Source organism: Nerophis ophidion, linkage group LG21, assembly GCF_033978795.1.
Source record: "Nerophis ophidion isolate RoL-2023_Sa linkage group LG21, RoL_Noph_v1.0, whole genome shotgun sequence".
Lineage (NCBI taxonomy): Eukaryota > Metazoa > Chordata > Actinopteri > Syngnathiformes > Syngnathidae > Nerophis > Nerophis ophidion.
The window spans coordinates 42,197,765-42,222,790 of NC_084631.1; the positions used below are offsets into that span (position 1 = coordinate 42,197,765).

Below are 25,026 nucleotides of genomic sequence, written 5' to 3' on the forward strand. Positions count from 1 at the left end.
TCTACTGTAGCGTCTATTCTATGCGCCTTATAACGCGGTGCGCCTTATATATGAACAAAGTTTTAAAAGTGGCCGTTCATTGAAGGTGCGCCTTATATATGAACAAAGTTTTAAAATAGGCCGTTCATTGAAGGTGCGCCTTATATATGAACAAAGTTTTAAAATAGGCCGTTCATTGAAGGTGCGCCTTATACAGTATATGAACAAAGATTTAAAATAGGCCGTTCATTGAAGGTGCGCCTTATATATGAACAAAGATTTAAAATAGGCCATTCATTGAAGGTGCGCCTTATAATCCGGTGCGCCTTATAGTCCGCAAAATACGGTACTAATATGATCCAGTTTAAGAGACTGTTCAAACTGAAAGTGTTGACATAGTATAAAGAAGAAAAATTATGACAAACGTCATCAATTTATTTAAAATGAAATATCCATCTCATCATGCGAATCATAACTGATTTAACTACTTATGAGAAGAACTGATGTGGTTAAAACAAATTGATGTAAATTGAGTAGAAGCTGAGAATAGGAAATATGTGTTAGTAATTGTTATGAAGTCAAAAGGGGAGGATTAGAAGATATGCAAAATATTTGATGTATCACATTGATAATGTATAAATGTTCAAAATACATTTCAACCAACTAATTTTATTTAGCCCCTTAAGTCACCCATCATGCGGCTATAATTATAAAATGATGTGGCTGAAAAGTTAATATCAAATATTGTTAATTTCTGACAGACCATGCCAACATGTTGACACACGGACATACGACGTCTGTCCATCGTCCGTCTTTGCAGCATGAGCACCGAATGTGCGTCAGTTTGCACGTACTTTCCAAAGTTGCTACATAAAACACTTAAGTGCTGACAGAACGGTGATGAGTGTTGATGAATCACATTGTGTATTTGCATCTTCTCCTCCCAGTATTGTGGATGTTTTCATGAATAGCACTTATTCTGCATATTCATGAAGACAGACGCAAAATGGATTGCACTCCTTATTCTGCTCAATTAACGGATGCAATCCACTTTACACACGCTTAATATACCAGCTTTGTGTGTGCTATCAAGTGTGCACGTCTTTTATTGCATGCAAACATTAAGTAGATCAGTCCTGAGGTCAAAGAAAAGTGGCACTGATTGCTGTAAGTGTTGTTTTTATGTGCTCTAGAAAGTCCCGAGCGACTTACCGCTGCTCCAGGTGGACCCTTGAAGCCTTGTTCACCAGGTAATCCTCGAGGGCCCTTCATAAAGAGAATATTAATAAGCACGTGTTGGAATTGATGTATTCACTCGTAAAGTGGGGACAATTTCTGTACCATTTCTCCGTCCATAGATATTAATTTTGGAATGTTATGGTGTTAGATAAAATATATAAAGACTTCAAATATATAATACATACATATATGCATTTACTTTATTAACCACCCATACATTACATTACACACTGCACATAAGAAGCCTTTCAAAACTGAAAGGGTATTTCTTGTATCTCTACTGACATCTAGTGGACTTTCCTGCCTACTGCAGGGTGTCCTTTGCTCACACTTAAAGGCCTACTAAATTAGATTTTCTTATCTAAACGGGGATAGCAGGTCCATTCTATGTGTCATACTTGATCATTTCGCCATATTGCCATATTTTTGCAGAAAGGATTTAGTAGAGAACATCCAGGATAAAGTTGGCAACTTGAGAACAGCCCTGCCTGTACCGGAAGTCGCAGATGATGACGTCACATGTTGATGGCTCCTCATATATTCACATTGTTTTTAATGGGAGCCTCCAACAAAAACAGCTATTCAGACCGAGAAAACGACAATTTCCCCATTAATTTGAGCGAGGATGAAAGATTTGTGTTTGAGGATATTGATAGCGACGGACTTGAGAAAAAAAAAAGAAAAAAGTTAAACAAAACGCGATTGCAATCGCGTTGCATTGAGACGGATTCATATGTTTTTAGAGACGTATAACTAGGATAGTTCTGGGAAATCCCTTCTCTTTCTATTGTGTTGCTAGTGTTTTAGTGAGTTTAACTGTACCTGATAGTCGGAAGTGTACGTCCACGGCCGGGTGTTGACGCACAGTGTTTCGGGGAAGTCAACGGCAGCTTTACGGGAGGCGCAAGCTCAGCTTTTATCCGGTAAGTGGCGACTCTTTAACCACAATTTTCTCACCGAAACCTGCGGTTGACATGTAGTCGGGATTTATGTCCGCTGTGATCCATAGTAAAGTTTCACCTCCGGGAATTTTAAACAAGGAATCACCGTGTGTTTGTGTGGCTAAAGGCCAAAGCTTCCCAACTCCGTCATTCTACTTTGACTTCTCCAATATTAATTGAACAAATTGCAAAATTTTTCAGCAACACAGATGTCCAAAATACTGTGTAATTATGCCGTTAAAGCAGACAACTTTTAGCTGTGTGTGTGTGCAGCACTCATATTCATAACAGCCTGTGACGTCACGCGTACACGTCATTACAAGAAAAAAGTCCCGGGAAATTTAAAATTGCAATTTAGTAAACTAAAGCAGCCGTATTAGCATGTGTTGCAATGTTGATATTTCATCATTGATATATAAACTATCACACTGCGTGGTCGCTAGTAGTGGCTTTCAGTAGGCCTTTAAGAAAAAATGAAGACAATGTTTCCAAAAAAAATTACGAGAGTGAAAATATATCCCACCATTTCTCCAGCATGTCCTTGGTCTCCTTTCTCTCCCTTTTCTCCTGGTTTTCCCTACGAGTGAGAACAGATTTAGTATTTCTGAGTTTTACCAAAAAAATGTATACAGTGTAGGGGTGTCCAAACGTTTTCGACTGAGGGCTGCACACTGAAAAAAGGAGGCCATTTACATATTTTTGTCTTTGAGAATCAAAACAATAGATTTTTAAAGAAAAAAACAGCCTTCATGTCAGCTTTGTGTTTTAGCGTCGACATTTCAACTTTTTTCAGTAATAGTATTTTTGAAACACTTCAATACTTTGGTCACCCTATAAGGACATTAAATCCATCCATCCATCCATCCATTTTTTACCGCTTATTCCCTTTCGGGGTCGTGGGGGGCGCTGGCGCCTATCTCAGCTACAATCGGGCGGAAGGCGGGGTACAACCTGGACAAGTCGCCACCTCATCGCAGGGCCAACACAGATAGACAGACAACATTCACACACTAGGGCCAATTTAGTGTTGCCAATCAACCTATCCCCAGGTGTATGTCTTTGGAAGTGGGAGGAACCCGGAGTACCTGGAAGGAACCCACGCAATCACGGGGAGAACATGCAAACTCCACACAGAAAGATCCCGAGCCTGGATTTGAACCCAGGACTGCAGGACCTTCGTATTGTGAGGCAGACGCACTAACCCCTCTGCCACCGTGAAGCCCACATTAAATCCAACTGATACATATTTATGCTTGCCTTTTTTTCAAGAAAAAGAGTCAACTTACAGGTTCTCCCGGCTCAGGGATTACACTTGCTACCTATAAAAACAAAACACAAAAATATGTCAAATAATACGTTCCTTCTTATTATCAGTGCTTACAGTAATTATTACTATATTCATTGTATTATATAACAATATATTTACATCTCCAGCAATACCAGGTGGCCCCCTGGCTCCTATTTCACCCTGAAGGCAGGAAATGATGAATTGATTTTAATGGAATATATTAGAAGTATCAGTGTGCAATTAGATACAGATTTGTCATACTTTACCTTGTCACCCTTTTCACCTTTTGGCCCAAATGGTCCCTCCTGTCCTCTTTCCCCCTGAAACAGTAAATCATTTAAATCAATCAATAATTCTGTGTAGACAAGTGGACATTTGTGATAATGTGTTGGTAATACGTACCGGAGACCCCCTCTCTCCTCTTGCTCCGTCAACACCTGATTGACCAGGAGCACCAGCCTCTCCCTATTAAAATACAATCAATTCCTCAACTCGGCAAAAACAGCAAAGAAAAGAAAAGTCATTTTCTGTCCACTCACTCGCTCCCCAGGAGGTCCTCTTGGTCCAGGAGGCCCATCATCACCCTGAGAGGATAAATCATATGAAAACACTTGAAAAAGTTACAATGTTGTGTTTAAGATGGAGACGTGCTTACAGTACCTTTGGTCCAGGCTTGCCAGGAAAACCATCTGTTGCACGCTCTCCTCTCGGACCCTTCAGAGACATCACACTTCCAGTTAGATGTTCCAGGTGAACCGCCAGCAATCTAGCACTACATTTAATATTCTTGTAGCGCTTCAATTACAATGTATTCCCTTTGGAGTGAATGGGAATGATCTGTTCCAGCGTCAAACTGCATGTATTTGTGACGCTCGGGTCGCATGACGCTGTTTAGTGGCGTGTTCCCAAGATGCAGAAGATTGAGGAGGCAACGTGCAGGTAAAAGTATTTAATGATGCTCAAAACAAACAAAGGAACCGCAGCATAGGGAAATATCAAAAACGAAACTAAAACTGACAGGTGCGAAACAAACGGAATGCTGGAATACAGCAAAACTCACGGCAGGAGGAATTAGCGTCCACGTGAATAATATCCATTCCAAAAAAAGAATGGTGGCTCACACTCAACTTAAATAGAACCAAAAACAGGTGGGGGGGAATGCTCTGGGCAAGATGTGTGAAGCGCTCAACAAAACAACAGGAAGTGCCACCAAAAGAAAAGCACAGGACCAACACAAAAACACAAGCGAACACCAACAAAAAGAACAACATAATCTGTGCAGAAGACAATGTTTCATGTATTTCAACATTCTTGACTATCATACAAGTGTGATGAATGGATGGTAACCGCCTGAGAGCTGCGGCCTACCACCATGACCCCGAACTCCCTTCCCTCTGTTGCTAGATACAGTGGGGCAAAAAAGTATTTGGTCAGCCAGCGATTGTGCAAGTTCTCCCACTTAAAATGATGACAGAGGTCTGTAATTTTCATCATAGGTACACTTCAACTGTGAGAGACAGAATGTGAAAAAAAATCCAGGAATTCACATTGTAGGAATTTTAAAGAATTTATTTGTAAATGATGGTGGAAAATAAGTATTTGGTCAACCATTTCACAGCTCTCACTGATGGAAGGAGGTTTTGGCTCCAAATCTCACGATACATGGCCCCATTCATTCTTTCCTTAACACGGATCAATCGTCCTGTCCCCTTAGCAGAAAAACAGCCCCAAAGCATGATGTTTCCACCCCCATGCTTCACAGTAGGTGTGGTGTTCTTGGGATGCAACTCAGTATTCTTCTTCCTCCAAACACGAGGAGTTGAGTTTCTACCAAAAAGTTCTATTTTGGTTTCATCTGACCACATGACATTCTCCCAATCCTCTGCTGTATCATCCATGTATCCATTTTAGTATAAACTCAACTGGTCGTGTTTGGAGGAAGAAGAATACTGAGTTGCATCCCAAGAACACCATACCTACTGTGAAGCATGGGGGTGGAAACATCATGCTTTAGGGCTGTTTTTCTGCTAAGGGGACAGGACGATTGATCCGTGTTAAGAAAAGAATGAATGGGGCCATGTATCGTGAGATTTGGAGCCAAAACCTCCTTCCATCAGTGAGAGCTTTGAATGGTTGACCAAATACTTATTTTCCACCATAATTTACAAATAAATTCTTTAAAATTCCTACAATGTGAATTCCTGGATTTTTTTCCCCACATTCTGTCTCTCACAGTTGAAGTGTACCTATGATGAAAATTACAGACCTCTGTCATCATTTGAAGTGGGAGAACTTGCACAATCGCTGGCTGACTAAATACTTTTTTGCCCCACTGTATCTGGAGATGTATGTTGTAATATGAATATATGCTTTGCTATGGAGGTTTTTTTCCCACTCCAGATTGGGCCCCCTTAGGAGCCCGATGTAGATTATATTCTTTTACTTATCCTTCCCCAGCGTTTACCTTTTTCCCATCTTTCCCATCCCATGTGGCGACCCATCGGCACTCCTATTCTGTAACCCTGTACACTTTGTTTTTGTCTAATGTTGAACAGGTTTGTGCTGAAAAGAAAGTTTTGTTGTACTTCATTGAGCAATGAAAATAAAGACCTATCTATCTATTAGAAGTGGCCTGGCAAATAAAGAAATATACAATGGTACTTAAACACAAGCTACCTCTTTGAGGTGCAAGCATAAATCTGAGGTACGAGTTTTCACAATGCTAGTTGAGATCCCCCTAAAACTCTGGTCTTACTTGCTAGTATTAGCTTGTAGCTGGAGACATTTTCCAAGCAGGGTTGAGAAGAAGAAGTGGAGGATATTCAGTGAACTGTCAGCTCCATGTAGGGCTGACAGGGCATATCATGTGCAGCACCTCAGATGACACCAAATAGGCAGGTTAAAACCCAGAACGGCTCGATGTAGCCCGAAATGTAGCCAAATGCCTCATCATCTAATTAGTAACGGACATGAATGGATGAAAGAGATTCCCACTATCCTTTCTAAAGAAAGCACAGCCAAGAGAAGATGCTGGGCAGAATCAGACAACATTCACTTCTGCAGAATGATGTTTGTTTGTTATGGGAAAAAAAAGTCTGTCTTTCAGCTGTCACATTTATGTAATTATAACCCACGCTGCCTTCTGTACCTCCCACACCAACACTTGAGTCTCCCACCTAAACTTCCTCCTGGGTCAAAACAACATGTAAACACTGTCCCAAGGAGGTCCACTTTAAATCCACGGACAGGGTGACAGTCAGGACTACTTCGCGGAGACAAGTTTCCTCCTTCTCAGAGAAGAAGAATAAGAAAAATTGGCCCCAAAGATGAAGAAGGTTTCGTTCACAAGAGAGTCAAGCTGTCGTAAGCGTTGTCATGACGGTGCGTGTAGCTAGCTAACTTGGCCAAGCAATTGCTAGTCTGCACCATACAGAACCAGGAGGACGGCTTTTGTGCCAGCAATAATGTGGACATTTAACCATGAAAATATAGAGAAGCTGCTGATGGTGTGTTTGACGAGATACAGTACAAGTTCACTCTCCAAGGTAAAGGCTGTACATTATGGCATTACTTCATAAAACTAGTGTACTTGTTTGTGCTCCATCTTATTGTGTTGTTTGTGTAAAGGCATAAAGGCATGTTACATGTCAGCTGATTGCATTTAAAAGTGTTTAAGTTACCGGCTCGGTCATGGAAGCGATTGAGCTCTACTGTATCATGAAGAAACAAGTATGGAAAAAGTCATCAGTGAAGTAAGCATAACATGCTCTCCATTCATGTTGAGTCAGGCATGATATGTCACAAGCCAAATAATATAATATAATAGAATAGAAAGTATTTTATTGATCCCTGGGGGATCAAATAAGCTCAACACATGCACTAACAGATTGTAGCTGGCTAAAATCAATGCATATTTGCTTAGATTTTAGTTTTCTAATTCTGTTTTTGTCATCATTACCCATCTTTTCATATTGGCTTAAACAAGTCCCATGATTCTAAAGACTGATAGTGAGGTGTGTCCATTTGCACTTTCAGGGGACATGAGGAATAAAAAATGTTTCAGTGTTGGATACTCGTATTAAAAAATGCCTAAGCATCAAATCATAAGGACACATGCATCTGGACTTGTGTTTGCACGCACTTTCGTGTTACATTCATTTTTTTACCCATGAGCCATTTGTGATGTTATAGATTGATGGACATAATTATGTTTTCTAGTATACAGTATTCTGTCTAACAGCCTAATCTTCTTCTGCTTCCATTCCTTATTGTTTTATGTCCTCACGCCTGATCTATGAAATTAGTATTTCCAATTTTATTTATACACATTTTACACAGGACTGTTTTGTCAACACAAACCAGTCAGTATGAAGAATTTTTTTTTTTTTTAAATGACGGTGCCGTTGCAACATTACGACACGGTATGAGGAAACAAGAGAAGGTAAAGTATTATTTTCCAGTAACTTTGGCTTGTGCACAAAAACATGCCACATAAATTGTGGTAAAAGTTATTTTTTTGATGCATCATTACATGCACCACTCTAGGTGTACCTAAGTATGTGAATCTACATCCTATTATGAAGTCTATTTTCAACCGTGACAAAAAATAAGCACGATGTTCATCTCCAATAAATATATTTTACAATGTACATTTACAAAAAGTATATTCTGATACTTTTAGAGAGGGTAGGGTGTGGTTTCATGTGTCTCTCAAGAGGACGCCGCCACATACCAACCATTAACAGATAATCTCATCAAGTAGGTTTTAAATGTAGTGCAACATTTACACTGATAATATCTAATATCAACAACAGGGTGTCAACCTCCTTTTCATTCAGGGTCTGACGGCCAATTTCTATTGTGAATATACAGTAAACTAATTTTAATACATCATCTCCTCATGATACTATTACATAATTCCTTCAGCATTTAATAGTTTTTTCTTAAATACAAATTGATATACAACATACTTAGAAATTACAAGGGCAGGGTAAAAAACATGTTATTCTAACAAAAAATGTTTGGATTATATGTAAATATAAAGGTGTCCAAACTTTTTCACCAAGGGCCACATACCAAAAAGTCAAAGTACGTCAGGACCATTTTGATATACTTTTATTTCGTTTAAAAAAATGCTAAAAACAAACATTACCAAGTGGATATATTTATTGACAAAACTGTGTATTATAGGTGACAGTGTACTATTATTACAGGCGTGAGGAAAATAAAACAAAAAAAATTAAAAAGAGCAAAGATGTTATTAATGAGAAAAAGCTGACATTTTGATACAATAACAGTTTTTTTAGGTGTGAAATTATTAAGACATTACCGTAAAATATCAATTAATAATATTTAGCTCATTCAAATAAGAGACTAGACGTATAAGATTTCATGGGATTTATGGATTAGGAGTGAGAGATAGTTTGGTAAAGGTAAAGCATGTTCTATATGTTATAGTTATTTGAATGACTCTTACCATAATATGTTAGGTTAACATAGAAGTTGCTTATTTATGCCTCATATAACCTACACTTATTCAGCCTGTTGTTCACTATTCTTTATTTATTTTAAATTGCCTTTCAAATGTCTATTCTTGCTCTTGGCTTTTATCAAATACATTTCCCCCCAAAAAGTGCGATTTACACTCCAGTGCGACTTAAGGGTGTGGGAAAAAATCGATTTAATTTGAATCGCGATTCTTCCGTTGTGCGATTCAGAATCGATTCTCATTTTTAAAAAAATCGATTTATTTATTTATCAATCCAACAAAACAATACACAGCAATACCATAACAGTGCAATCCAATTCCAAAAGCAAACCAGACCCAGCAAGACTCAGAACTGCAATAAACAGAGCAATTGAGAGGAGACACAAACACCACACAGAACAAACCAAAAGTAGTGAATATTATCAACAACAGTATCAATATTAGTTATCATTTCAGCATAGCAGTGATTAAAAATCCCTCATTGACATTATCATTAGACATTTATAAAAATAATAAAAAAGAACAATAGTGTCACAGTGGCTTACACTTGCATGGCATCTCATAAGCTTGAAAACACACTGTGTCCAATGTTTTCACAAAGATAAAATAAGTCATATTTTGGGTTCCTTTAATAGTTCAAACAAATTTACATTATTGCAATCAGTTGATAAAACATTGTCCATTACAATTATAAAAGCTTTTTACAAAAATCTCCTACTCTGCTAGCATGTCAGCAGACTGGGGTAGATCCTGCTGAAATCTATGTATTGAATGAATACACAATCCTTTTAAATCGGGAAATAATTGTTTTTTAATCGAGAATTGTGTTGAATCGAAAAAAAAATCGATATTGAACCGAATCCTGGGACACCCAAAGATTTGCAGCCCTATGACTTATATATGTTTTCTTCTTCTTTATTATGCATTTTCGACAGGTGCGACTTATACCCCGGAGCGACTTATACTCTGAAAAATACAGTATATGATGTCTGTTTTTTGTTGCAAAATAAAACAGTTTATAAATGACCCCCAAATACTTTGAGCGTTCACTATGCGACCCTTGGTGGAAAAAGTTTGGACACCCCTGAGTTATTAATATCAAATAATTACATTTTTTCTCTTTTTTTCCCATATTCTTACTGTTATTTAAAAAATGCGGGAGACCAAGAAAACTGGAGCTGCGGGCCACACTTTAGACACCCGAGTGTTTACATAAGTTGCAACATTTCTGTCAAAACTGAAAGAAAGAATAGGTTTAGTAAGAAAGATAAAGTGACGCAGAATATTTCCTTTCGTGGACCACATCAACTATGTGGCCCCTGGCCTGCAGTTTAACATGTGGTCCACAAGGAAATGTTTTGAATCTATTGATAAATAGGCTGCAAGTGATACTGACCATGGGTCCATCATTACCAGGAAGACCATCCAGTCCGTCTTTACCAGGAACACCCTAATGAAAGCACAAGACATTGAAGAGATTGTTTTATGAACTGAATGTTTTTGTGTGTGTGTTAGAAATGGAACTCACAGGTTTTCCAGGCTCGCCAGGTTTGCCTGAAAATCCAATTTCACCCGGCAGACCCTTCATAAAGGGAAGGTGACTGTGTCAAACACACCTATCAGTGTCTTCACTTCTAGTCCAAGTATTTACTTACAGGTGGTCCGGTGTGACCCGTCTTCCCTGGTGGTCCCGCTGGACCTGAAGGACCCTGAAAGAGTTGTTTAACGAAGCATCATGACATGTCATTATTTCTGTTAGGGACACATTCAAATATGAAATACAGTTTCTCAGTCATTTAAATATTCTAAGTGTATTTAAAATCAACTTACAGGAGGTCCTGGAAGTCCATCAACTCCAGGTAATCCACTTTCACCTTTCTTTCCCTTGGGCAGACCATGAAGAAACACCATGATTTCATTTCGATCTAACCAGTAAACGCTCATTTCTTTTAACGCCACTACTTTTAACACATTTCAGATCTTTTGACAATGTTTTTTTATCCTGTTAAAGTATAAGTATGTTAGATATAATTAATGAATAACATTAAAATCAGTAGAAAGATTTCGAATTCAGCGTTAAAATTTGAGTGGGCCCCAGGCCCCATTGTAGTGGAAAAGTTGGGTCTCTTAAATCTGGGGTACACTTAAATATAAAAACAACTTCTATCTGCAATTAATTGTGATTAATTACAAGTTAACTTTGGACAAAATGTGATTACTTTCGATGTAATATTTTAAACATTTGACACCGCTACCCATAATTGGGGATGGGCACCGAAACTCAGTTCCATAACGGCACTGGTGCTAACCAGGATAAAACTTTATTAAAAATGTTATTAATTTTTTGTATTCATATTATTATACAACACTTATCACTTTATAATGATATCATATTTATGTTTTATTAACCTTTACACATCCAAAAAAGCAAGCTAGGCAGCAACCACGACATAACAGCACTTCCTCATTTTGCACCGCTGACGACTACACCAAGCGAGGTTGCATTCAGGAAAATCCTAAATTTTGAGCTTCCAACATGACAACTCGAGCAAATAGTTTTTTGCACTGTATGGTGTGCAAAAATATAGAAATTATACATTTCCATTACTTGATTGGCATGAAATTCATCATTAAAAAAAAGCTGTTTTTGTTTTTAACAAAAACATGCATGTTTTCCATTTTTGAAGTGTCAGTTTGGAGAGCGTTTTTCAAGTACCAGTTTGGTACTTGTATGATTAAAATGTAAACAACACCATCCCTACATACAGTATTGTGCATGAAATGGCTTTAAAAAAATTCAAACTGTTGTTGTACCTTTTAGCTCAGATCAAGTAGCATAGAAACTAGCAGAAGTAACCTCGCACACCATTGGGAAAAACATGCATATGAAGGCTGCATTGCGGCAGTTAATTAGCCTTCAAAATGAACATTGAATGTTTTAAATGGACTACAACCCATTTAGTAAATGAGATGAAAAGCTGCCAGGCCAGATGTTTGCTTCATTCAGAACATCTTTAAAATGGAGCTCCCCCTGCTGTTTGTTTGTAGGAGAACATCTGCATGAGAAAAATGCCGCAACTACTTTTATGGCCACCATGTTTTTACAGGTGGATGCCAGATTGTGTCTTTTTGACATTTGTCTTTGATCTCACGGGTCCTGTTAGATCTGCTTTTTTAACTGATAGTTCCAGTCAATCACCTTAAATATTGGTTTCATCTTGTGGAAGATGGAGCTGAGTTTCATACAACAATGTGATCCTTACCCTTTGGCCAAACTCTCCAGGCTCCCCTGGTAGACCCTGAAGACCAGGAGGACCCTGCAGGTGTAAAACAGCAACAATTAATACTTCTTCAACTCTTGCCTTTAAGCTGGCTGTGCTAACGTAGCCGTGTGATAGTACGTTGTGTAGACCTCACTCCCCGACGCCTTAAAGACCTACTGAAATTAGATGTTCTTATTTAATCGGGGATAGCAGCTCCATTCTCTGTGTCATACTTGATCATTTCACGATATCGCCATATTTTTGTTGAAAGGATTTAGTAGAGAAAATCCACGATAAAGTTCCCAACTTTTGGTCGCTAATAAAAAAGCCTTGCCTGTACCGGAAGTAGCAGACGGGTTGTGGAGCTCCTCACATCTGAACATTGTTTACAATCATGGCCACCAGCAGCGAGAGCGATTCGGACCGAGAAAGCGACGATTTCCCCATTAATTTGAGCGAGGATGAAAGATTTGTGGATGAGGAAAGTGAGAGTGAAGGACTAGAAAGAAAGAAAAAAAAAACTAGACGGCAGAGCGATTCAGATGTTATTAGACAAATTTATTAGGATAATTCTGGAAAATCCCTTATCTGCTTATTGTGTTACTAGTGTTTTAGTGAGATTATATGGTCGTACCTGTACAAACTGAAAGTTAGAGGGGTGTGGCCACGGGTGTGGTGACTGCCAGTGTCTCCGAGGGAAGCCACGTTTCTCGACGAGGCGAAGGCAGCCGATGCTTCCGCCACGGTGGAAGCATCTGACGGTCGGGGGCGGCCGGTGCTAACAGGCAAGAGAGTTCGCAGCTGCCTCTTTGACAGGTGCAGGAGGAACGACGCAAGCTCTCTGCTCATATCTACGGTAAGAGCCGACTTATTACCACCATTTTCTCACCGAAACCTGCCGGTTGACATGTGGTTTACCATGTTCGCTTGACCGCTCTGTTTCATGGTAAAGCTTCACCATCATCTTTCGGGAATGTAAACAAGGAAACACCGGCTGTGTTTGTGTTGCTAAAGGCGGCCGCAATACACCTCTTCCCACCTACAGCTTTCTTCTTTGACTTCTCCATTATTAATTGAACAAATTGCAAAAAATTCAGCAACACAGATGTCCAGAATACTTTGGAATTATACGATGAAAAGACACGACTTATAGCTGGGAACGGTGCTGGACCAAAATGTCCTCTACAATGCGTGACGTCACGCGCAAGCGTCATCATACCGCGACGTTTTAGCATGATACTTCTGCGCGAAATTTTAAATTACAATTTAGTAAACTAAAGCGGCCGTATTGGCATGTGTTGCAATGTTAATATTTCATCATTGATATATAAACTATCAGACTGTGTGGTCGGTAGTAGTGGCTTTCAGTAGGCCTTTAAGAGCTGTCCGCACAATGCAGGGCTGGACATGTTAGGTTCCACTTACAGGTGGTCCTGGTGGGCCATCAGCACCTGGCGGCCCAGGAGGTCCTCCAACGCCCTAATGGAGGTCAAATTAATGACGTCAATGACACACACAAGCAGACGGCATATTCAAATGACAATATGTTAAACAATTGCTTATTGGAATAAATTTTATCTGGGTTTGTCCGTCGCCAAGAAGTAATTAGTTATGAATTTAATATTTTCATAGCTAGAACATTAAAAAAAAAATGAATCTACTTTTTTACTTCCAATTTGATACCTATATTGCAGCCTTGACCATCAAGGCTTTGCAGGAAGTAGTCTTTGCCATTCAGTTGAATGTGCAAGTCTTTTCTTTGGTTGAGTCTAACAAAGTGTTTATACTGTAAGGAATGTACTTACTACACAGCAGCTGTTTGATTGTATTGTGCAGTATAGTTGAAGTTTTCATTACCAAATTTGGAGGCGGTGAAATTGCCATGTAAAACTGCTAATCAGTAGCATGTACAGTAAATGGCATGTTCAATTCAATTAAATAAGCATTGCGCTAGCATATTTATTTTCCATCCATCCATTTTCTACCGCTTATTCCCTTTGGGGTCAGGGGGCGCTGGTGCCTATCTCAGCTACAATCGAGCAGAAGGCGTCGTACACCCTGGACAAGTCGCCACCTCATCGCAGGGCCAACACAGATAGACAACATTCACACTCACATTTAGTGTTGCCAATCAACCTATCCCCAGGTGCATGTCTTTGGAAGTGGGAGGAAGCCGGAGTACCCAGAGGGAACCCACGCATTCACGGGTAGGACATGCAAACTCCACACAGAAAGATCCCGAGCCCGGGATTTGAACCCAGGACTACTCAGGACCTTTGTATTGTGAGGCAGACGCACTAACCCCTCTGCCACCGTGAAGCCCCATGTTTATTTTAATATATTTATTTCATGTTAGAAGGTCACAAATATGTTTTGTATTTCCTGTAAGTTATACTGACATACTTTGTGTATGTTTACCTTATTCAGGGTTTTGAGGTAAAGACCTTCAAAAGGAGACAACATGTTATCTGTCTACTAAGCTAGCAAAAAAAGATGTTAGCGGGGGCAGAACCGAGTTCTAGTATAGCAGTTCTTATGTCAAATATATTGTAAACCTGGGTTTTTTGTTGATATTAGACTGATATCAACTTTGGATCAAGACTTTTATAATCCAATACAACAGACATAATAATAGAAAATAGGACATACTGTCCTGACTTTAGGAGCCATGGTCTCGTCCAGTGGTTGATTCTACCGACTAATTAAAATTTGTAGTTTATTGAAAATGTTTTCACGCTCAAAAATGCCTAATTTAGGCTACAAAGATGTAGAATATGCTTTAAAAATTAAAAAACTGCCACTTTGTGAAGCCACAAACTGAGCAGCAGACCTTATTCTCCAATTATGGTACAAAGACTTGAGCGTCAAGTCTTGACAGCAAAAACATCTGCGCTTAAACACTTTGGAAGTGGAAGCATGGTTATTATTCTTCATTTTGTTCCTGTGTTCAAGTTAAAAGAAGCTTCACACTTCACAGCAAAATAAAATGTAATAGCAAATTTATAATAACAATAATAATACTGCACCTTTTCTCCTCTCAGGCCCTCTTGTTGATACTAAAAGAAAAAAAAAAAGAAAATATATATATATCTTTAACAACTACAATTCCTAAAATGAATGATGGACAAACTATGATTCTTTTTTATGTATCCTCTTTTGTGTGAGCGGCGGCACTTACCACATCACCAGGTAAACCGGGAATTCCCTGCTCCCCCTGTGACAGTTCCACAAGAAAGAGGGAAAGTATTACAAATCCAATTGTATTGTCCTCAGGCCATGCGATAATGACATATTTCATATTTCATCATCAATCGCGCGGGTGAAAGCGTGTATTTAGTGTAACGTCATGAAAGAAGCGTGGCGACGTAGAAAGTGACTAATTGCAGACAGACAAGGCGAGTCTGTTTGCTTTGATGCTACACGGAGGCGTGTCTGGGTGTACACCATCATTACACACTGCCTCTTTATGATTTATATCTACATTAAATACAATGATGCAATGTGTATGTTTCACAAAGAACATGTGGGGGGGACATACCTTGTCACCTTTCACCCCGCTGGCCCCAGGAAATCCAGTCAGTCCCCTCAAACCCTGAACAAAATGATTATTTGAATTATTATTATTTCTTTTTTTGTTGTTGTTTTTTTTTTTTGTCCTGTCCAGCTTCTCAGGCAAATCATATAGTTGATGTAGATGCCCATACCGGTAGTTCAGATTTACTTCACAAAAGAGAAGTGTAGGATACTTCTCTTGTTGCCTTATTTGAATTTGATTTTATTAAATGTATTTATATTATCATTTGGTGCAGCCGGGCCGGAGCAGGAGGGGATGGAAAGAGAGAAAAAAGGAAGACAAAGGTGGAAATTGTGGGGATGAGAGGGGGATTAGACAGAGAGACAAAAACAACAACAGCAAACAACAATAGAACAACACCAGCACATACGATATGTACAAATATGATCGTAAAAGTCATAGCAAAGAAAGTTAGTAAAATAAATAATAGTATAGAAATGACAATGAGCATGTTTACACTACAACTGGAGCAATACAAATACCAATAGAAAAAGCGCTATTGATTATGTTTATATTGATTGTTATTACTTCCACCACAACATGAATCAAAGACTTACATCTTTGCCAGGAACGCCAGGTTTTCCAGGAAATCCATCCAAACCGCCGGTCCCCTAAAAGAGACAAACTTTGAAATAACCTGCTCTAGGGCACTCCCTGCTGGTGAAAAGCCAGATTTATCCGTGTTTATGATTATCTTATTTAGTAGCAAATCACAGCATTCAACTCTGATATTTGCATTGATGCTAATGTTAACGACACGGAGAAGTGTCCATCAATGACGGAGCTCTAAAGTCTTACCATCAATGCCATTTTTACCGCAGATCAGAGCGAGCAAACTATAAAAACACGTCGTCATTCGTTTTTTGGAAAACAATTCCAGTATTTTAAAACTAAATTGATTGATTTATGTTTTTAAAATCAGTGACATATCTGGTAGACAAATAAAGACATCCAAATTCTATGATACTTAGCTTTATTGATCAGCATCATGTTTGCTAGCTTTCAAACAACTATTGAGCACTTTATAGCAGAGTGCCGCTCAGTGATGTGCAGTGATATACACCAGGTGAGGCATAGATACTTTTGGAGTTTTTCTTTTTTACTTAAATTCATATGTGCAGCACTAGTCATTGTTGATTTAGGTTGCACATTAGAATAACAGGGGGAAAAAGGGAGTTATTCGCTTTCATAAAAACGTTATTATACGGATATTATATGATAAATGGGTCCAAAAAGTATTTGATTAATTTGTTATCAAATACTTTTTGGTCCCATTTGCTTTTAACCAAATAAATGAAGTATTGTGAGTATATCTTACCATTCTGATTTGTATCTGAAGCATTAATAGCTATCCTCCATGAAAATGTAATTTGTATGGTCACATTAACTTTGTCTTAAAATGTCCAGTTTAGAGAAGTATTTGATCTTGGATACAGTACATAATCCTCCATATTGGCAGACACGTTCATTTAATTCAATTTCATTCCAAGTTATAAAACAATATTTTTGCATCTGACAAAACACCCACAAATGTTGGCTTACTCTAATAAAAATGCCATGTTTGTTAAAAAAATACAGTTTAAAAAAAAGAAAGAAAAAAAGGCTGGCTTCCGCTGGAGAGACATGTGTCTGCTAGCTTGTGGCGAGTCAGAGTACTGCAGAGGCATTCAACTGCAAGTTGACAATATATCGCCCCCTACCTTGAGGCACAGGTACTTGCTGCCTCATGGCCTCCCTTTTCCCCGTGGCAACAAGCACACGCTATATACACTTTGTGTGTAGCCATGGAGGCACCACCTGTGTCCGCCTCACTTCTCTTCTGCCGCATTATTTTCACCAGGAAACACAGAATTTCAGCGATTTTGACCATGAAATTTGTCCAAATATATAGTAACCACACCACAATCACATAGAAAGCATAGACCAAAAGATAAATATACAAACTTATTTTATCACTTCGTTTTTGAACATCTCATGGTTAAGTCACCTGGTGGCAAGGTGAGGCACTGCCTCACTTGCCTCCCCGACAGCACGTCACTGGTGCCGCTTGGTCACTGGTTTGTGTGAGTGACAATAAGAAAAGCTCTGACATGTATACATCCCCAAACACAGAATAGTTATACATATTTATCTGTGGGCGAATTTACAGAATTGCAACTTTAATCATAAGATTGTTCTTTATATCTTTACAGCATTTTAACCCAATTCAAGACAACGCTCACGTTTGTGTGTGAGTGACTGGGAGAAAAGCTATGCTAAGTAGAGTAAATAAATAAGTTGGTGTTTTCCATATCTATCATTGTTCTCTGTTTGACTTGTTTCACTGTATTATTAACTTACGCCGTTTTGAAAATTATGTCGAGTGGTAATTGTTTTTCGCAACACCTAGCGGTCACAATATCAGTAAGTTGAATGATGCAGACACGTTTGTTACTGGATACTTTTTAATACACTTCTGCCTCAGAGACTTTGTATGTGTAAGTAACGTACAACTATAATTATTTAATACTTATCTATATTGACAAATGTGTTTATATTGACATATTGTTAAATGATTATGTATGTCTAGCTTGTGGGATACTATGTGCTTAGCTGTTGTGTAGCTTCTAGTAACCTATAGCCTAGCATGTTTAACTTTTGTTAAACATGCTGTCCAAATCAGTATGTTGGACAGCCAGTTATATCGCACATGATATCACACACAAGTAAACACGCTGCAGAACTGCTTGTATCGCACATGATATCACATACGAATAAACCCGCTGCAGGATTGCTTGTATCGCATATGATATCACACACAAGTAAACCCGCTGCAGGAGTGCTTGTATCGCACAGGTAAACATGCTGCAGGACTGCTTGTATCGCACATATCACAAATTTGACATGTTATGTGATATTAGTTTTTTGTCTGATACTAAACAAATATCTGATATCGATATACCACAGTACAAACTAATCACCATATTGCCATTTTTTCTTCATGTTCATGCTTTTTTGTATTTGTATTAATTGGCTTGTATTGCTAATATTAAATTATTTTTTTTAAATGTTTTTATTTTTCATTAAACAACGCAAGGCTTGATAATGGAAATGTGACAAAATATTTTATGTATGCTTGTATCAGACATGATATCACACATTTGACATGCATCTGATACATTGCTTTCTTTGCTGATATGGGACCAATATCAATGTGGGATTAGGACACCCCTCACTTTAGCTCCACTTTGCCTTCAAAACAAGTCACTTTTCAGTAAGGACTGTACCAACAAATGTCTCACAGCCTTCATGGAGCATAGAGGTCATGTGGGTGACTTCATCACGAGTAATTGACTACTCGTGACCTGCAGGAAATTGCTGACTAGCAGTAAAAAGGCTGTGTAGAACGATGATGAGATTTCAGCATGACAAGGACCTGTTGCACATGTGGCAAAGTAATCATTCTTTCTTTATGAATGGTTTGGCTACTATGATGACACGTCGCCCTTCACCTTCACCTCACATCTACGCAACCTCCGTAGAACCTGCGTCCTCTGTAGTGGACATCAGTGTCAGTCTGTCAGAGTTCCACATGCAAAACACAAATGTCCACTGCCGAGAACGACGGCGGTTCTCAGGAGGTTGAAAAAGGTGATGACTTTCACAAGACGTCAAGAAGACTTCCACTGCTTTACTTTTGCCAAAATGAGCCCCCACACGAGTCCAGACGGGAAATGAGGAGAAAGAAAGAAGTCACATCTGTTTGGAGCATTATGACCCTCAGAAGAGGAATGTTCTCACAGAGTGAAGGTCTTTCTTTACCTAATAACATCCTCATATCTAGCCTGACACTTTTTGCAGAATCAGAAAGTTGTTCCCACTATGAAAAGTTGTTCTCCCACAACAACGAAACACATGACTGAATTTTAAATTCCCTTCTCAATGTATGTTGTGGACTTGGAGAAGGCATTCGACCGTGTCCCTCGGGAAGTCCTGTGGGGAGTGCTCAGAGAGTATGGGGTATCGGACTGTCTTATTGTGGCGGTCCGCTCCCTGTACGATCAGTGCCAGAGCGTGGTCCGCATTGCCGGCAGTAAGTCGAACACATTTCCAGTGAGGGTTGGACTCCGCCAACGCTGTCCTTTGTCACCGATTCTGTTCATAACTTTTATGGACAGAATTTCTAGGCGCAGTCAAGGCGTTGAGGGGTTCCGGTTTGGTGACCGCAGGATTAGGTCTCTGCTTTTTGCAGATGATGTGGTCCTGATGGCTTCATCTGACCGGGATTTTCAGCTCTCACTGGATCGGTTTGCAGCCGAGTGTGAAGCGACCGGAATGAGAATCAGCACCTCCAAGTCCGAGTCCATGGTTCTTGCCCGGAAAAGGGTAGAGTGCCATCTCCAGGTTGGGGAGGAGACCCTGCCCCAAGTGGAGGAGTTCAAGTACCTATGAGTCTTGTTCACGAGTGGGGGAAGAGTGGATCGTGAGATCGACAGGCGGATCGGTGCGGCGTCTTCAGTAATGCGGACGTTGTACCGATCCGTTGTGGTGAAGAAGGAGCTGAGCCGGAAGGCAAAGCTCTCAATTTACCGGTCGATCTACGTTCCCATCCTCACCTATGGTCATGACCGAAAGGATAAGATCACGGGTACAAGCGGCCCAAATGAGTTTGGGTCTCTCCCTTAGAGATAGGGTGAGAAGCTCTGCCATCCGGGAGGAACTCAAAGTAAAGCCGCTGCTCCTCCACATGGAGAGGAGCCAGATGAGGTGGTTCGGGCATCTGGTCAGGATGCCACCCGAACGCCTCCCTAGGGAGGTGTTTAGGGCACGTCCAACCGGTAGGAGGCCACGGGGAAGACCAAGGACACGTTGGGAAGACTATGTCTCCCGGCTGGCCTGGGAACGCCTCGGGATCCCCCGGGAAGAGCTAGACGAAGTGGCTGGGGAAAGGGAAGTCTGGGTTTCCCTGCTTAGGCTGTTGCCCCCGCGACCCGACCTCGGATAAGCGGAAGAAGATGGATGGATGGATGAATGTATGTCTATACCAGGGGTGTCCAAACTTACCGAAATACAGTATCGAAACACTTGGCAGCCATTTTGATATTTTTTTCATTTTTAAAACCAATAAAATAGCTTCTTTTTTTTTTTATGTGCAACCCTAAATGTGACACATACACATTGTAAAAGTACTGTCCATCACATAGTCCTCTTGCCAGCTGAATGATGGTGGCTGTAGACCTTGGCCAGAAGCTGCTTTTTACTCGGTTTTTATTTTGATGTGCCTTATCAGTCAGTGACAGTGACAATGACAGTTTGAAAAAAAAAAAAGATAGCACTAAAATTCTTAGAGATCCAAAAAATACCCCACTCGTAAAAGTGTTAAAGGCCTACTGAAAGCCACAACTAGCGACCACGCAATCTGATAGTTTATATATCAATGATGAAATATTAACATTACAACACATGCCAATATGGTCGGTTTAGTTTACGAAATTACAATTTTAAATTTCCCGCAAAGTTTCTTGTTGAAAATGGCGCGGAATGATGACGTGTGCGCGTGACGTCCCGGGTTGGAGGAGACATATTAGAGCAACACTATTTGCGGCTAAAAGCCGTCTCTTTTCATTGCACAATTGTAGAATGTAAAAATACTTGTTAAATAAAAGAAACTACTACTTGCATACTATTCATCATAAGGTTTGATATTCATACTGTAATAGAAAATATGATTATTCACTAGAAACATGTGTCCACTGCAAAGGACATCACATCAAATAACGAAATTTTGACATTTGAAACAAAAATACTGTGGCATATTGTATTCACCAAAAAAACAATTATTTGATGCAAAGAAAATGTGCACATTTTTTTTAGGGGGGTTTAAGGAGGTGAAATTTTCCCCCGTGAAAAATGTTTAACATTGTTCTATCAGTATGTAGAACATTAACTAAGAATTGTACGCTCAAATACAGGGGACACCTACTTTGGAGATGTGATATTGATGTTTGCTATTTTGTTTTATCCATCCATCCATGTACTTCCGCTTATCTAAGGTGAGGTCACGAGGGCTTCTCTCTCTCCAGCCATTTCGTTCAGGTCCTCCCGGGGGTTCTCGGGGCATTCCCAGGGAGGCGTTCAGGTGGCATACTGATGCCCGAACCACCTCATCTTATTAATGTTTTATTTTATTTTTTTGTTGCTGTTTAAATTGTGACGTTTTGGGGCATGTGTCTTTGCAAGACCTTAGCGTCCTCTTAACCTGTCCCGCACATATTTTTGCTTTACATCTTGGGGGGCCCACACTTTTTCTGCAGGTGAGCTACTTCTGAATGTACCAAGTGGAAGGGATCTACTTCATTCATATATACAGTATCATTTATATTGATTCATTTATAAAAGAGAGGTTAACAAGTTAAAAGGTGTTTAATGCTAATACAAGCATGTTTTACATTCCTTTCTTTCATGTAGACCAGAATATAAGTTGGTATGATTGTGATGACTAGCATTGATTGGAATCAGACAGTAGTAGGGGTGTAACGCTACACAAATATTTCGGTTCGGTACGTACCTCGGTTTAGAGGTCACGGTTCGGCTCATTTTTGATACAGTAAGAAAACAACAAAATATAAATTTTTTGGTTATTTATTTACCAAATTTGCAAAATTTTCCACCAAAAATATTTTTCTTAGTGGAATATTTGATGTGAAGTAATGGGAACCTTGGATAGGTCAATAATTCATAATAACATTGATTTTGATTCAATATTATGTTTAGAGCAAGACAGTTTGAAAGGAAAAAAAAAAATGCTTTTTTTCTTATTAGTTAACGTTGCAACTTTTTCTAAATTACATTTAGCCTTTAAGCTTTTTTATTTCACTTTTGTTTATGTTTTTGTTTATTTTAATAGTATTTTTAGAATGTGCCGTGGGCCTTTAATACATTAGCTGTGGGCCGCAAATGGCTTCCGGGGCACTGTTTTGACATCCCTGGTATAGATAATAAAGAATAAAATGTGATAAATCTATGGGTAAAAAGCAGAGCCTGGCGACGCATGCACGTTTATCATAACTCTCTCACTCTCTCTGTCTCCGCCCCTCCCTCATGAATGCTGCTGTGTGCACAATTTGTTTTGTTTTTAACCCCTTAACCCCGAACGTACATTTAAAATACACGCAACCCTAACTTAAAATGCCGGATATTTGAGGCATTTAAGAAACTCCACCCGGACAGCCCCGCAAAAGAGGACATATCCGGTGAAAAGAAGAGGTATGGTCAGTCTATCGTAGTCCAGTCGCTGCTAGCATGCTGTGTGTTGTGCCTCGATGTGCATTGTTCACACAACATGCGGTACGCTTCTTAGTATGTCCGTGTGGAAACTCGTTCGGTACACCTTCGAACTGAACGGAAATCCCAGTACCGAAACGGTTCAATACATATACACGTTACACCCTTAGACAGTAGTGATGATAACGTCCACATTTTCAAATGGACGAGAAACAAAGTCCTCCTGTCTGTTCAATACCACATGAAAGTGGTTATGTTTGTTTCTCCAGCTTTCATACTCCTTTCTATACACTTTACAAGCAATACATTAGAGCTTGCTTGCTGGTGCCATCCAACTTTCTGAGACTCTTAATTTGTCAGCGCAGGCAGGATGAAGCAGCGCTTTTATTGTGAAGACAGGAACTGCGCAGTCAGACTTTAGAGTTTTGACGGCAGGTATGGCGCGAGAGTCTGTTCAAATAAAAAGTGTTTCTCGTCTTCTTGTCGGTAATTTTTTCTTAACAATGATCTGGCAGCAGCAAGCGTCATCTCACAAGACCCTCGGGTGCCGTGAATGTCAATCAAGTGACGTCGTATTAAAGATTGATGATCGCTCATTTTTAGGTGTATATTTTTAATGCCTGGCTGCCGATGGACTGACACACCCTCCACCATCCACCGCTAGCTCGCCATCCACAAAATGGGCACCATTACGTATATTGTTATTTATCTCTTTCTCTGTGTGTGCAAATAAAACAATAAAATGATGCGGTTTATGAACACAAACTTGTTAACTCGACTCTTGAGAGCAGAGGTGCTTGAATACTTGCTGTTAAAGCTCTATGAAGTAAAACGTCCTTGTGGACATACCACCTCTGACCTGCCTTAGTTATATACGGTCCCGTGTACATCCACTGAGGACATTTTAGTTTAAAAAAATCAAGACTAGTAGGCTTTGCTAAGCATCATAAAAAAAGCATGTTGACATTTTGCATACAAAGAAAGGTTTGGTCATGGTATCACTTACGCTGGGTCCCGTCGTTCCCTTTTCACCCTTTATTCCCCGGTCGCCCTGTGGGAGAGAACAATGAGTGAGGAATAAATACAACCAAGTCAGCACAGGGTGGATGTACAGAAGACACTCACACTGACACCTTTTGGTCCAGGTGACCCTGCATATCCTGTATCACCTTGAATTCCCTGAAATGTACAAATGGAGATATTTATGTGATTATGTGTTATTGTCATTACTGCACCCATGCTTCCATTTTCTTTACCGGTTATCCTCATTAGGGTCACAGGAGCCTTCATTACGGGACCCAATGGACCAATTTATTGTAGGAGATGTAACAAATGACAGTAAATAAATGACAGAAAATCTAATAACAGAAAATATATTATTTAATAAAGTAATATTTTTGGTTAACTAGCAATTAAATCGTTCTTTCCGTACATTGTAAAACAACTTTTCATCAATTACAGAAAACGTGACGTGGGTTCAGATCATTGAGAGTTGTGCTTTGTGAAGCCCTTTGAGGCACTTGTGATGAAAGACTACAAAAGAAATGTGATTGAAAATCTGATTAAATCGTTTTTCATTGATAAAAAGAATTGTGAGCATATAATATAAAATAAAGATGTCCTGATACCAATTTATTCTCTGTCGGTTCTGATTTTTGAGCTTGAGTATTGTCCAATATTGAAACAATACAATAAGCCAGGGCTCATACATTTATGATTATCAGTGTTCATAATGACTGTGCTCATAGCATCGTAATCTAATTAATTACTTTTAGGTCCGTTAGAATAGTGGTTCTCAAATGGGGGTACGCTTACCCCTGGGGGTACTTGAAGGTATGCCAAGGGGTATGTGAGATTTTTTTAAAAGATTCTAAAAATAGCAACAATTCAAAAATCCTTTATAAATATATTTATTGAATAATAATTCAACAAAATGTGAATGTAAGTTCATAAACTGTGAAAAAGAAATACAACAATGCAATATTCAGTGT

At 39.3% G+C, this 25,026-nt stretch overlaps 1 protein-coding gene across 3 annotated transcripts in view; it reads right to left on the bottom strand.

Moving 5' to 3' along the window:
- Nucleotides 1-25,026, bottom strand: part of col22a1 (collagen, type XXII, alpha 1) — a 109,833-nt gene that overhangs the window by 40,547 nt on the left and 44,260 nt on the right. For all 3 annotated transcript variants that reach the window (XM_061882639.1, XM_061882638.1, XM_061882640.1), the window contains 20 exons: nt 24,161-24,214; nt 24,042-24,086; nt 16,330-16,383; nt 15,737-15,790; nt 15,377-15,412; nt 15,225-15,254; nt 13,624-13,677; nt 12,199-12,252; nt 10,766-10,819; nt 10,591-10,644; nt 10,464-10,517; nt 10,332-10,385; nt 4,108-4,161; nt 3,987-4,031; nt 3,850-3,912; nt 3,714-3,767; nt 3,586-3,627; nt 3,446-3,478; nt 2,683-2,736; nt 1,192-1,245 (listed from right to left, as the gene is read on the bottom strand). In XM_061882639.1, the coding sequence (XP_061738623.1) occupies nt 1,192-1,245; nt 2,683-2,736; nt 3,446-3,478; nt 3,586-3,627; nt 3,714-3,767; nt 3,850-3,912; nt 3,987-4,031; nt 4,108-4,161; nt 10,332-10,385; nt 10,464-10,517; nt 10,591-10,644; nt 10,766-10,819; nt 12,199-12,252; nt 13,624-13,677; nt 15,225-15,254; nt 15,377-15,412; nt 15,737-15,790; nt 16,330-16,383; nt 24,042-24,086; nt 24,161-24,214 (996 nt within the window). The remainder of the gene's footprint in view (nt 1-1,191; nt 1,246-2,682; nt 2,737-3,445; nt 3,479-3,585; nt 3,628-3,713; nt 3,768-3,849; nt 3,913-3,986; nt 4,032-4,107; nt 4,162-10,331; nt 10,386-10,463; nt 10,518-10,590; nt 10,645-10,765; nt 10,820-12,198; nt 12,253-13,623; nt 13,678-15,224; nt 15,255-15,376; nt 15,413-15,736; nt 15,791-16,329; nt 16,384-24,041; nt 24,087-24,160; nt 24,215-25,026) is intronic.